The sequence below is a fragment of the Ursus maritimus genome, unplaced genomic scaffold (assembly GCF_017311325.1).
Source record: "Ursus maritimus isolate PB19 unplaced genomic scaffold, ASM1731132v1 scaffold_2, whole genome shotgun sequence".
Classification (NCBI taxonomy): Eukaryota; Metazoa; Chordata; class Mammalia; order Carnivora; family Ursidae; genus Ursus; species Ursus maritimus.
Genome location: NW_024424452.1, coordinates 46,490,962 through 46,506,306, shown reverse-complemented (window position 1 = coordinate 46,506,306; position 15,345 = coordinate 46,490,962). Strand labels below are relative to the sequence as shown.

The 15,345-nt window shown below is 41.8% G+C and overlaps 1 protein-coding gene across 2 annotated transcripts in view; it reads right to left on the bottom strand.

Annotated features, from left to right (window-relative positions):
- NUF2 (NUF2 component of NDC80 kinetochore complex) overlaps positions 1-15,345 on the bottom strand; it is a 29,701-nt gene that overhangs the window by 677 nt on the left and 13,679 nt on the right. Inside the window, exons 9-13 of one of the 2 annotated variants that reach the window (XM_008685709.2) lie at positions 14,359-14,421; positions 11,678-11,815; positions 9,561-9,701; positions 8,471-8,646; positions 7,393-7,528 (exon numbers count right to left, since the gene is read on the bottom strand). In XM_008685709.2, coding sequence (XP_008683931.1) covers positions 7,393-7,528; positions 8,471-8,646; positions 9,561-9,701; positions 11,678-11,815; positions 14,359-14,421 — 654 coding nt within the window. The remainder of the gene's footprint in view (positions 1-7,392; positions 7,529-8,470; positions 8,647-9,560; positions 9,702-11,677; positions 11,816-14,358; positions 14,422-15,345) is intronic. The other variant, XM_008685710.2, reaches the window with a different exon arrangement.

Genomic DNA, 15,345 nt, shown 5'->3' with positions numbered 1-15,345 from the left:
AGAGAGACAGCCAGCGAGAGAGGGAACACAGCAGGGGGAGTGGGAGAGGAAGAAGCAGGCTCACAGCGGAAGAGCCTGATGTGGGACTCGATCCTGGATCACCAGGATCACGCCCTGAGCCGAAGGCAGACGCTTTTAACGACTGCGCCACCCAGGCGCCCCCCTATTTATTAATATTTTAAAGCCTAAACGATCTCATGTGCACGTGCACATACACACGCACATGTGTGCCTACTCATTTTGAAAAATTCCTTCTGTAGGGGCGCCTGGGTGGCTCAGTCATTAAGCATCTGCCTTCGGCTCAGGGCGTGATCCCAGAATCCTGGGATCGAGCCCCACATCGGGCTCCATGCTCCGCTGGGAGCCTGCTTCTTCCTCCCCCTGCTTGTGTTCCCTCTCTCGCTGGCTGTCTCTCTCTGTCAAATAAATAAATAAAATCTTTAAAAAACAAAAAAATTCCTTCTGTAGGCGGTACAGACACATCAAAGAAGTCTGCTGCTTAGAAAGAACAGAGCAGAGACATGTAACAATGACTTGGATTCGAAGACGTGAAGAATATATTTGTGATTGTCAAGGAAAAGCTTTCCTTTGGAGCTTTTCATCTCCAGACAAGTCCCCCTGGGTTACTGCAGACAGCTAGACCCTCTGGTCTGGCCCCGATCACCACTGAAAGGTTAGGTCAACAGATTTAATAAGTCATCTGTACGACTGAAAAATACCCATGTTAGAGACATTTTAGTAAACTCATGAGGTAATTCTACTATAACCAATAATGAGTTTTCATATAAACCTATGTGAATGTGCTAAGAATTAAGAAAAAAAAGAGAGAACAATGTTTAGAGACGGAATAAAATAATGAAAGAAGCCAGGTGGCCTGCAAACACTTTCTTTTATCTCATATGTATCCAGGACAATTTCGATCCTTGTATTACTCATTTTTCTTGAACAAAACAATTCTCAAATCTAGACACAAGAAGAAGCGGTATTCTAAGCTGATGGTTTTTCGTCACTGAAATAAAACAGCAGTTCTCTTCCAACGGGAGGAAGAAGCAGTAAACGGGTATAATGTTCTCAATTGTAATCATCCCTGCCATTAAATTTTTCTTAAACCTATAGTTTGGCTACTGCTTACCGTAGTTTAAATTTTAGTGTAGATACTATCTGATCTTGAACAAATTGTAGAGATTATAATTTAATATATTACAATTCATAGTGTTTCAAAAAAGAACGAAACTATTTCCGGACTCTGGCATCTATGCAGGTTTGAGAACTATTGCTCGAGATTTGGCGAATATAAATAGATGCTTAAGGCTAAACACCTTCTAAAAATCCAAACACAGATAGTTATTAAATCTTAAGACAAAAATAGAAGAGTCTATTTAGATTTCTAAGATCTAATTGGGTATCAACTTACTACAAATATGATGGAATATGAATCACTAAGAAAATAAACATTTTTGAAAGTTTTATTTCTTCAATCATAAAGGAAAAACAAGGTGAATTAGTTGCTAGCCTGTGTAGACACCATTAAAAAAAAAACAAAACTCAGCACATTCAGCAGCTGTAGATCAATTTAACTTACCAGTTCCATGGGAGTGTATATTTATTCTCACTAAAAAAGAAGCTGAATACATTTGGTGGAAAGATAGTACTCGTAAGAAACTATTAAGACTAAGTGTGGTTAAATAAAGATACATAATCAAAGTACCTGAACCAACCACTTCGAGCCCTACAGAAACCAGTTCCTTCCAAGAACAAAGACGGTCTCATGGAGGAACCAAACCCCGCAGGGAGAGCCACCAGAAATGACATGTTAAAGCCCATTCCAGAGGCATCTGGGTGGCTCAGGGGGTTGAGCTCCCAACTCTTGATCTCAGCCCAGGTCTTGATCTCACGGTTGTGAGTTCGAGCCCCACGTTAGGCTCCATGCTGGACATGAAGCCTACTTTAAAAAAAAAAAAAAAAGGCCCACTCCAGGGCAGGTCAACAGAAAGAAGCAAGCGCGCATCTGAAGTAACAAGCCAGCCTTCAGAGGGTGCTCACGGCAACAAGCACGTCCTCACAAATGCTGTTTCGGTTTCCAATTCAATTCTGTATCCAAGTGGAACTTTTTATCATTAATTCATATCTAATCCACCGAATAAGTACATCTGACGGTGATGATGTCACTAAAGTGACATATTTTTAAATTCCAAGTCCGGTTCTGTGGTGTCTGTGCGGTGACCACTAGGTGCCTGAGGCTAGAAAGGTGACATTCGAATACCTCCAGGCTGCTGGCTGCGTTAACCGCACGTCAGCTGCTCCACACACAGGGACCCGGTGGCTACTGTCCTGAATGGGACAGAAGAGCATGCCCATCACTGCAGAAAGTTCTACTGGACGGTGCTGGTCCGGGGAACTTTCTCACTTTTACATCAGATAAATTTAAAAGGACAGTTGACCCTTGAGCAACACGGCTTTGAACAGCATGAGGGTCCATTTACCCACGGATTTTTTTTACAGTATGGGATTCTAAATGTATTTTCTCTTCCTCATGATTTTCTTCCTGCCATTTTCTTTTCTCTGGACTACACAATGTAAGAATACAGTCCACAGTACATACAGCATGCCGAACACGGGTAAATTGGCTGTTCTTAGTCAACAGCAGGCTATTAGTAGCTACGGTTTTAGTAAGTAAGAAGTTATATGTGGATTTTCGACTGTGTGGGGTTGGCACCCCAAGTCCCTGGGTTGTTCGAGGTTCAATTGTATACAATATACATGGGGTTTTATAGCCAGTCATTACCCAACAAGTACGTATGTAATTCATCAACCAAATACATTACCGAGTACCTTCCAGAAGTAACACTGTGAATAAACACACTAGAAAACGCAGATGTGCTTTCTACCCTGAAGGAACATACAATCCAGACCAGACTGGATACCGAGCACTCGAAGGATAGCTAAATTTTGTACTGCATTTTAAATATTTAAAATTTTAAACATTATTTCATTGTAATAAATCACAAATCCAGATTATCTGGACTCGACTAAAAGCACTTTTACTGTATTGGAGAGAGGAGAGAGATCGACGATCTGTCCCAGGAATCAGAGAAAGTCATACAGAAGCTATACTTTCTAGTAAGTCGTAAATAACGGAAATGATTAACTTAGATCTAAAGTTTTAAAAGTCCTAGAAGGCAGGGTCGTGGCTTCCCTATTCGCTACTGACTCCGAGTCAGGTGGCGCCCCTGGCACCTGGTGGGCGCATAGGCCATAGGTGAGCGAGGCACTGAGGGAATGCACCACAGGGAAACTGGGAGCTCCCGTTTTAAGCAGGAAAGTACAGCCACGGGGCTAGTTTAGCAGGATAACTTTGGCGGTACATAGCACTCAGGGTGGATCTGATGCAGATAATCTTAAGTCAAGGAAGAAATTTAGCAAGTTTTTGCCATAGTCCATGAGCATTACAAAATTATGGGACAGAAGTAGAACAGAGAGGGGTTGTGATGAACAGTATCGACGACTTTTGGAAAAGTCCGAACACTAACTTGGTGCTTGCCTGGGTCAGGATTGTCAAAGAAAGTCCAAGATTTCAGCTCCGTGGGATGGAAAAATGCTGATGCCATCAAAGCATAAGAAATTTGTGAAGAAATGGAGTAAAAGGGAAAGAGAGAAAGAGAGGCAGAGGGGAAGGAGAGAGAGAGTGAGGAGGAGAGATGCTGGACGCTGCCAGATGCCATTCTATAAGTGTCATTCTTGTGATGAGATGTGAAACATCTGGCAGGCAGCTGAAGTAGAGAGCAGAGGTGGGGTGACTGGACAGAGCAGGACGCCGATTTAGAAACCGATCTCAATCAAAGTGTTAACTGAAAGCACCAGAGATGAGGATCTCTGGGAAAGAATATTTAATGAAAAAAGGGATGTGCAGATCTCTAGGATCCCAGAGAAAATGCACCCAGAACAAACGGGCAACCGTAAACCCATCTTCTCCTTCTCGTGGAGGGTGATTATGAAGGAAGCTACAAGGAGCTGTTTGGCAAAATGCAGCACAATTTGCCATCGGATTTAGACTCTCCCACGCTGCTCAGGACACGTGGGTATCACAATGCAGACTGCGAAACGTTACAACAACTTCGCAACTTCAACAACTGTATCCGAAGTTCCGATCAGTGGCTCTATGCCACTCTGAAGGAAGAAATACCTAATGTAGCAGAGGGCCCAATTCTACTCAACATTTTTATTTTGGAGAAGAAGGCATGTTGATCAAATGTGCAGGTGACGCGAAGCCATGAAGTATCATTGATGGGAATGAGACAAAGATTTAAAATGACCTTGATACTTTGAAATTGGCATGGAAGTAAACAGATGAAGCCTAAAAGAAATACTAGTAAAATTCTGACTCAAAAGTCCCAGGAAATGGTTGCGTTCAAGTATGGTGAAACAATTTAACTGGACAGAACTACATGCGGAACGGACAGGGGTCGTTTAATTGATCACCAGCTTAATATGAGCCAAGGGCGAGATGCTGCTGCTGAGAATCCAAGCCAGTATTACACTTCATTAACAGAAGCCCTGCGCTTCGGGACTGGTCACAGCGTTCCCTGGAAGGCTATGTTTAGTACTGGGTCCTACATTTTAAACAGAATAATGACAAACAGGAAACAGAGGGGAGAAGACAGTAAACAGGGTAGTAATGAATCTGAAAATTAAGCTATATAAAGAATGGCTGGAAAACTGGGGCTCGTTAACCCAGATGAAAAGGTTGGAGGAACCCATGATCATTATCTTCAAATGTCTGAAGTGATATTAAGCACAGGACGATACAGATTTGTTCCAGAGAGATCTTGGTTCACTCGAGTACAGAAATTTTATTTTAAATTCGAAATAAGAAATAAATTTTAACCACTAAAGCGGTCCTAGCAGAACAGCCTGGGTGGTGATGAGCTCGACGATATTGAAAACAATGAAACAGAGCCTATCGATGGTTCTCAAAAGCCACAGTAAAAAATTCTGGTTCGTGAACCCCGTTGCTGATGATTCTAATTCAAGACCTATGGGGCTGGACGTTGGGTGTTCATTTTTGAATTTTTTTTTTTTAAAGATTTTATTTATTTACTCGACAGAGATAGAGACAGCCAGCGAGAGAGGGAACACAAGCAGGGGGAGTGGGAGAGGAAGAAGCAGGCTCATAGCGGAGGAGCCTGATGTGGGGCTTGATCCCAGATTGCCGGGATCACGCCCTGAGCCGAAGGCAGACGCTTAACCGCTGTGCCACCCAGGCGCCCCTCATTTTTGAATTCTAACACGCAGCCAGTTTTACCGAGCGAGATGACCATCCAAACTTCCAAATTCTGATGAAAAACATACTACACAGAAGGCGCCATTCCAGGTGCGGTTTGACAGGACACGCTAAGGTAGAAAACACAGGATCGTGGCTGTTAGAAACTGAGTATGTTCCTGGCGAGACAGACACTAACGCAGTGCCGCAGGGCCGGCGGGGGCATGTTTGCGACCGCTGGGCCAGACGTGCTGAGGCGGATAGTAGCTGGTTCACTAACTGCACCTGACCATGTGATAATAAATAAATATTAACTGATTGATTGCTTTGATTAGGGAATAGGATTAAATAACTCCTAAGATCTTTCTAACCCGCGTTCTAGAGATAAACAGAGGGCTGGGCCTTGGTGAATATCCAGTTCAAGGGCAGGAAAAAGAGAAGTAGTTGAAATGTGGCAAGAAAGGGAAGCAACATAAAACGTCAGGACAGCAGACTGGCCCACCCTGGCAGGGAAGACAGCCACTCTCTTTTCTTTTCCTTCATTCCATCCGTCTGTCCTTCCTCCCTTTCCCAGAAGCCTTGAGACTGCACTCAGGGTACATCTACGCATGCTTCCACGTGCACAGGTAGTGACACCATCTTTCGAGGGGATCCAAGGTCCTGAGAATGGGTGAGGGGATTGTCTGCAGTGGCTTTTAGTATTAGAACTCCTTGCAAATTGGATGTGGAGGGTGGAGGGTAGGGGCAGCACTTATTTAAATATTTCTCAGGTATCAGCGTTTTAAGAAACCTGGATCCAACATGCCAATAAAGCGGAGGTGAAAAAGAATGAGGGGGAAAATAAGAGGCCATGGGATTTCACGTGATAAAGGGCTGTTTTTAGTGATGGCTAGTAGAGCATTTCGGGGCAATATGGAGGATATAGGTCAAACTTCAAAAGGTAAGAGAAAATGAGATAAAATGTATCAGGAATAGATGACTTCTTGGAGACACTGGCAGTTAACGATGGAAAGAGGTACGCACTGGGGCGCCTGGGTGGCTCAGCTGTTTAGCATCTGCCTTCGGCTCAGGTCATGATCCTAGGGTCCTGGGATCGAGCCCCGCATCAGGCTCCCTGCCCAGCCGGAAGCCTGCTTCTCCCTCTCCCACTCCCCCTGCTTGTGTTCCCTCTCTCACTGTGTCTCTCTCTGTCAAATAAATAAAATCTTTAAAAAAAAAAAAAAAAAAAAAGAAAGGAAGTGGTAAGCACTTGATGTCTGATGACGTGCTGACATTTAGGAAAGACAAAAATGTAGAAGATGTCTGTCCTCGTTAAACTGAGAACTGTTAATGCAACGATAAAATAAATACACTGAAACATGCCAAGAATGAAAGCAGGAAGTAACGCCAGGCAATGATGACAAAGATGTGATGAAAAGTCTCATCGCATAGGGACCAGCCCCAGCTACTCTGCTTCAGGTAACAACTCCTACACTTTAACACTGATCGTGAGAAGTTTTTTTTTTTTTTTTTTTAAAGATTTTATTTATTTGAGAGACAGAGAGAAAGAGAGAGGGAGCCCGATGTAAGGCTCAATCCCAGAACCCTGGGATCATGACCTGAGCAGAAGGGAGATGCTTAACTGACTGAGCCACCCAGGCGCCCCTAGAAATACTTTTGAGATCCTTTTATCAGGACAAGAAAATGCAGCAACTTTTTAGAGGACATTACTTAAAATCACTATCCAAGGTCATCTATCAAAAAAGTTCAGAATGAGCACTAGGTATTATAGAAGACTGATGAATCACTGACCTCTGCCTCTGAAACCAATAATACATTATATGTTAATTAATTGAATTTAAATTAAAAAATTAATTTAAAAAAGTTCAGAACCTTTATGGAGCATGCACTCTTACTGCAGAGCACGATGCCTGGCTCGGTCAGGGAAAGGACGTGGGGGAAAATGTATGAAGGAGGCATACATCCAAACCAACATGGGTAATGGAGAAGGGGCTGTAAATGGAATCAGAACCAAGGAACTGGGGGTCAATTTCTACTTCAGAGAGCCGGCAATACCCTGAACGTGAGGGTGGCAGAGTCGCCGCGGTGAGGAAGAGAGACCATTAGAAAGTCACCTGTGGGCACCCACTCACCTGAGACTTCAGCCTCTCCCTCTCAGTGGCATCTTTCAGTTGCTGAATTCCGAATCTGATTTTTTGGATTTCTTGATTAATTGTGGTTACTCGCTCGTAGACAGCTCCTCTTTTTTCTTGAACTTTATTGCAATCTCTACAGGAAAACAGACAGCTAAATTTTAATTCCGCTCAAGCATCTGTAAAGGAAAACATGAAACTCTAATTTTGATTCCAAAGAGATCACGTGTACTTGTCTGACAAGCCTAAACCCCTTCTCAGGACGTAAAAGCAAAGAGCTACCAACCGCAGCGGGGGCTGTTATTTACACCGGAGACTTTAGGGTGACCCCCAGCTGAGCTCACGGATGCACTATCGGGGGGAATGTGACTCGGGACAACTTTTCTGCAAGGCAGTCTGGCAGCAAGTACAAAATCCGCCAGTTCGGCCCTTTGTCTTCATCCGCATGAGGAAGAACAAAGGAAATCTTCACCACGCACAGGCTGAAACACCCACAGCTCATCGAAGTACGGGGAGGGGGGGTTTCTAAAAATACATCCTTAGAACTGACAGGAAGAAGGTTCTACCACAGGAATACCCAGCACGCTGGCTAACAACAGCCGTAAAACGCTTCGTGAAGTATTACTTCTTACCTGGATAAAAAAACCAATAGAACCTTTTCTCAAACATGGGTGCTAGAACGCCGAAGCCCAGCGGGACCGTGAGATAGACCAGTGGCTCACGTGATGCAGCCCCAGCCACTCCTCCAGGTGCCCTGAACGGGCAGTGTCTAAGTACGGGTAATGATGCTTCCTAACTGCCAAACAGCCCTACGCAAAGGAAAACTGCCACAACCCTTTTGGAGAATCCTGCAAAGGATCTGGAAGCGTGGTATCTGGAAAGGGAAAAATCTGGGACCTAAAACAGCTCTAAATCTAGACCCAGCATTATAAGATGCATAATTAATTCACCTTTTTAAGTCACCCAAAGGTGGAATACCTTGTTGAAATTATAGGAGTTTCGGGATCCTAGGGTGGAAAAACTGGGCTAGTTTTACCCAATTCTTTTCTAACACGTCAAACTGAAAACAAGTTCATACTCAATCACTGTGCGTTTGTACTGCTTGACGTCCTCGTGCTTCTTATTTATTTTGAATTGTGCTGTGGCAAGTTTTTCCTTCTTCACAATCATCAGTCTTTTGAAGGAATTTTCTTCGGTCTTCAATTTCTTCAACTCTGACTCATCACTCTCAATTTGGTCCTCCAAATTCAGGCTCTGTAGTTAATGGGAAGTATTTAGAGTCGACACAACCAATTAGGATTTATAAACAAAATGAACATCTATTTTCTGGGATGAGCTCTAAGAAGATACAATTTGAAGGTGAGATAAAACCGTTTAAGTCCTAAAGCCGAGCAGAAGAAGGGAGAGTGTTGGGAGGAGACCACAGAGTGCTGGGGACGCTGGGAATGAACAGGACCCCCACGAGGCTAGACGGAGGGGGTCTGGGTCTGAACTAAGGTAGGAGGAATAAAGAGAAAAGGGGAAACCCTAGAACCATTAAGAGCAGTGTACCTCAACCTTCTGCTGACTTTGGATGGCAGACAAGGGAGCGTATGGTTGGTAGAGAATATCTCAGGCCACCTCGCCTTCCAACCCCTACTTCCCTCAAACAAAGAAATCCTTTGTCAAATGCACTGTTAGTGATCCTGGGGACAGTGTGGGTGGGTCCCTATGATAAAGTTAAGAAGTAAAAAAGGATTTTCAAGTTCTGGCTTGAGAAACTTAAATAACATTGGCATTCGCTCTCCATCTTCAGGGCAGGAGCCAGGGCATAAATTTAAATCCCAGGTACGATGTGAGGCTTAAGTCAGGACTTCAGGCTTACTGGTGGGAAGATCATTTCCAACTGTTAGAACAGGTTTAAAGTTCCATTACTTTCCTCCAAAATACACACGGCAACATGCCATGTTAATTAATCATTCATTTCACTGAAGGTTAACAGAGGTCTTACCACTGCTGTGTTTAAGAAGAAAAATGTTTTACAGCTCAGCATACACTGCCACATCTATTACCCTCTAGAAGGATCCTGCTTTTCTTTAGGAAAGCAGTAACACAAAGTAAAACCAAAGCCAAGCAACTATATTAAACTATTCCATAATAAAAACATTAGAATTCCACACAATACAAACCTCTTTTAAGATGCTGGTTAATTTTTCCCTGTTGTCTGCCAGGTCCTGTATTTTCTTCTGATACAACTGGACCTCCAGCTGACATGAAGGCAAGCAGTCCACAGAGTCTCTATAGATTTCATACTTTTCCATCACTTCTTGCTTTGAAAGAAAGAAACATAAAAACCAGTTTGATGGTCTCCCTCGTGAAACTGCAGTAATGTTGGTCTGTTTGCTCTTAAATAATTTCTGCACTTACTATCGAAAGCTTAAGAGCAGAGAACAATTAAGTTTCTAGGTCAGTAAGAAAGCGTTATTACTGACATGTGTCTAAGTACATATAATTATGCTTCTTAATTGCCAAATATCCTCACACAAAGGAAAACTACCACAATTTTACTAAATCACTCGCTGAAGTACCTTCCAAAGGTTATTCATGATGATTTGAAAAGAGTTCGTGTCTGCTAATATTCAAACTGCTCCTAATTACTCCTGGGCAATTGTATTACCAATTATAATCTTCCTATTCATCTGTATAATAACTATTACTATGGCTGATTCTTTTTAAAAGATTAATTCCTCTTCTAAAATTAGAAAATGGACACGTTCATCACAACCACTGTAACAATACAGACTTACTCTTCTTCTCCCCACTAGCCTGTCCCTCCGCCCACCCTCTTAACCAATTGGATTTTGCTTTCAGTGAAATCGCTTAATCACATCATTGCTCATTTTTGTTGTCTTTTTCTTACCAATCCGTAACCACTCTTAGTTTCTTTGCATGCCACTGATGTCATCCTTTTACCTCTCATATGCACTAGAAACATGTTCCATGTCTCCTTTTCTCTAACTTAATTTTTTAAAAAAAATCTATCCCTGTTCAAGATTATACAAATGTTCTCTTAAAATTTCTAAAATTGTTGAAGTTTTAATCCACATAGAATTTATTTTTGTAAATGGTGCAAGGTATAGACCCAGCTCCCTTTTCTTCTAAGTGAACAGCCAATTGAACCAGAACTGGTTTTTATTACATAAACTACACTTTTTTCATCAATACTCAGATCTAGTTTTTGGCTCTCATTTCTGTTCTGGTAATCTTTGTCTATTCCTGGGTGATAATTCTTAATTATCAGGAATGACTAGAATATCAAATTCAGGGATAAACCAGAAATGTTCTGTTAATCGATGGTTTAAAAGCTCTGCCCCACAAAGGATGCTAACTTGTCTGCCCAATTCTACTTCTGTCCCACTGCACCTCCATCCATCTCCCACAGCAACCCATCATCTTGTTAAACATAAATTAGATCATGCTCCAACATCACCCTTTTAAACTAGTCAGTGGTGTGTCCTTGCTCCTAAAGTAAAATCCAGCACCCTGAATCATCTGCCCACTGCTTATTTTCCTATGGTCACCTCATGCCACTCCCCTTCTTATGCATGAGGCTTTGTTTCTGGGATATACCTCGCTTCCTTCCACCTCGAAGAATTTGCACATGCTGTTCCCGCTGCCTCCAACAGTCTTCGATGTACAAATATGGTAGGATAACCATGGTTTATTCTTCAGATGTCAGCATCAATTTCTATTTCCTTCCCCCTCCACCCCATATTTCCAAAATATTAAATTAGGCTACCCTCGTTACATTATTTCAAAGATCCCTATGCTATTTTTTTCTCTTTCTGACGCTTTTTAAAAAATATTTTTAGAGCAGTTCTAGATTCATAGCAAAAAGGAGCAGAAGGTACAGGGATTTCCCATATACTTCCTACCCCAACATGTGCACACCCTATACGTTTTCATAATATATAACCTGTAATATATCATCGATTATAAACTTAATACCTTTCTCCTTCATATAAAGTAAGTCTCAGGGGAACAGAGAATTTCTGTCCTGATCACCCAGTGCAAAGTCTCAAAAAGTTGTTGCCTCATTGAACAAATGTCTTGAAATTATACTTCTTTTCCCTATGCCTGCTTTACAGGAGAGAGCAACATATCAGAGAGAAGGGCAAAAAGCTTAAGAGGAAAAGAAGTGTAGATAAACTGGAAATCACAAAATTAACACATGATTAAACAAAAGTTGCTAAAAAGAAAAAAAATATATAGAAAAGCATTAAAATTTTAAAAAAAGGAAATTCACCCTGGAATTTTTAAGTTTCTGGACTGTATCTTTCATTTTTTCTTTATAGTTCTTTAGCTTCTCTGGAGAATCCACAATTTTTGTTTTCAAACTCTCTTGTACTTCTTTCAAAGAAACTACTGATAATTTTAGTTCATTCTGTTGAGAAAACATATTTATATATTAGATACAGTAATAAAATTGTTAACTTACCATTACAGTAATGGAAAAGAACAAAGAAATTGGGTCTGTGCTCATTGTAGTGGAGGTAAAATTAAATTATGATCACCTGCTTATTTGCTCCCATTTGTCTATGGGCCCAAAACCAAGCCCCTTAGCAGGACATCCGAGGTCCTTCACTGTGTACTACTCCTCCTGTCCTTGCCAGGGTCCTCTTCTGCCAGCCCCCACTATACCTACAGCCTGCTAATCCCAGTCCTAGATTTGAACAGTGCACGTGATCTCTCTTTGATCAGCACAGTCCTTCTAAATACCATCATCCCACCCCTGCACCGCCTCTGAGTTTCATTAATCCTTGGAACTCCTGTTCCCACTTTCTCTGCATTCCCTCTACGAACAGTACAATCACCGTACATCCAATGCTATAATTATGCACTTAAGCTGTGTGGCTGAATTTGACTGAGCAGCCTGGGGTTGTGAGAAGTCATCTTTGTTCTCCCAGAACACAGACAAAGCCTGCTGAATTAAACAAATTTCCTTACTCTCCTGAATTTCAAACCATTTGGAGAATTCAGGTGAAGGACAACAGAGAATTCTGTGAAAACTTTTCTGCAAGTCTAAAATTATATAAAAAGATAAAAAATAGTCATATGAACTTCCTCCCCAAGGATTAGTTGATAAATTATATTTACATTGTTTTGAGATATTCTCTATGTATCGATATGGGAAGATTCCCAAGAAATATTAAGTGAAAGACTCAATTACAGGTCAACATACAACACAAACCCATTTCTAGGAATCCTGGATAACATATGTGTCTATGTAAGAGTGCGTAATGTCATGGAAAGGGATGGGAGGCTGTGACCTGCAGGGGAGACGGGCCCAGAGAAGAGGGCCTTCTGTGTCTGACTCTGTCCCTCTCACTATACACATACATGTACACACACACACACACACACACACACACAGGTCCTTTGAGTATTTTATAATGGGGATGTATTACTGTTGGCTTCTGTAATTTGTCTACAAATTATTGTCAACTAAAAAGAACCACAAAATGATCATACATTTTGATCAGCTAACTCAGAGGCCCAAACTGAATGTTTGAAACAATGTATCTGGCATTTTAGCAAACAGCCACATGTGTTTCATGCTCTACAAAATCGGAGGCCACCTCCTTACAACTGACATTGACATTCATCACGTTTCTTCCCTTTATAAGAAGACTAAACTTGATATTATAAGTACACAATGATTTTGTTTCAAGGTAGATTTAAATGGGACAGAAAGAAATGAATAATAAAACAACCATAGTCAATTCTACTCAGATGAAGGCATTTGCTAATAAAAAGAGGGACAGAAAAATAAGGAATACATTACACCAACGTGAATTTCAGGTGGCTCTACAGTGTAAGTGTTAATAGGGAAGCCATGAAAGTACAATGAGACCGTGGGATTAAAAACATGAGATATGGGGCAGGGTTTTCTATGTATAAGAATTAAAGCCACAAACCATAAGGGTCATGTCTATAAATTTTACATTAAAAACATAAGCCTTCTAATGGAAAAAAAATCATGAATTTAAAAGACAAGTAGTTAATATCCGTAATTCATAAAGTTTCTTTAAAAAAAAAAAACAACAACAAAGAAGCCAGGAACACGGGTAGTTTACAAAATAAGACATAACAACAAACCATTGACTAAGATGTCAAAATCACTAAGAAGCAAAAAAATCAAAATGAAAATGAGGTGTTTTTTGTCCTATAACAGCAACAAAGACAGAGAAAGCAAACTAAAAACATCCCATGCTGGCAAGAGGGTAGGGAAAAGAACACCCTCATGTTCTATTGGTAGGAATGTAAATGGGCATCTTTTTAGAAGTCAGTTTGGCAAGGTGGGTCAGTTTTAAACGTGTATTCCCTTTAACCCAGAAGTCCTACAAGTAGGAATTCGGTCTAAGATGGAAAGCAGCCTGGTACACAGATCTCGGTGTGTGTGTGTGTGTGTGTGTGTGTGTGTCTGTGTACCCACACTGCTGTCCAGTAGCAGAAACAACAGAAGCCAGTGAGTGTCCACCAAGAGGACTCCAGAAAGACCGACATCAGTGCGACGCACAACCATAAGCAGCTGTTAAGGTAACGAGGCTCGACGGCGGCGTGGTAAGTACTCATGCTCTTTTGTTCAGCGAAAAAAGGCAGGTTTGAGGCATGGAGAGTCTCACAGCTCTGATGTAACGTTACACAAACAACCTTCTCCGCATAGAGAAACGTCGTCTACGACACACATCAGACTGTGTGGTGAGCCACTGGGTGACTTTCCCTCTCCTCATACATTTCCATGTTTCCATTAAACAAAAACCAAAAAACAATAGTCAGCTCTTTTATTTAAACTGAAAAAGGTTAAACTAGTTTCATTTTAAGGAAAAAGGGAGGAACACTGACCACAACAATGCACACGGTTAAAATACTCCTCCACACAAAATATTCAAACCTTAAATGCTGGTTATATGAAAAGACGCTTACCAAACGCTTGGTTTTCTCTGAAATATCGGACTTCTTTTGGGAATTTCCATCCTGGAGCACAATCTAAGCAAAAAAGCCAACAACTGTTTTCCGTGATGACTCAAAACAGATTTAAATTAGCCACTCAGTGCTTTCTCATAAAATAAAGGTAAGGAAGGAGAGGAGTTAAATGGATTAGACCAGATATTCTCAAACTTCCTCTGTTTACACGTTGCCCCCAGACCAGAAGAAATCATAACGGTTCCTCTAGGGAGTAGTGGAGTCGAAATAACGGCCTAAGTACTTAGGTCCTAACAGCTTAGCAGCCCTTGGAAAAGTCATGCATACAAATTGGAAAAAAATAATATGTTTATTTTATTCTTAAATAACAACTACTTGGGAACTGGATGTGTGTACCTATTGGGCACTGCACAAGCTCACACACGGTGGAATCAGATTGGACCCAGCCATTCTCATTTCCCGTTCTGTGAGGTCGTTCACGTAGTACTGGTTTTTCACCACAGCAAACGCCAGGACCCAGCTTCACGAAGACGGGAAAGGAAGGCAACGAGAGCTGCTGGGACTGTGACGACCGTGAGCTAGTGGACCAAGCAGGGTGTGACACATGCTGACCATCAGTTTCCCATGACAGTTTAAAATATCCTGAAGCACTCCTGCGGGTTTCCTGCCAAGTGCAGGGTGCCTCTGCACAGTTCGGGAAAAAGGCAAATCCTAAAAAATTCTGGTCGACAAGACAGCATAAAACTTTGACAACACAGGGGGCGCCTGGGTGGCACAGCGGTTAAGCGTCTGCCTTCGGCTCAGGGCGTGATCCCGGCATTATGGGATCGAGCCCCACATCAGGCTCCTCCACTATGAGCCTGCTTCTTCCTCTTCCACTCCCCCTGCTTGTGTTCCCTCTCTCGCTGGCTGTCTCTATCTCTGTCAAATAAATAAATAAAATCTTTAAAAAAAAAAAAAAAAACTTTGACAACACAAATAATCGTG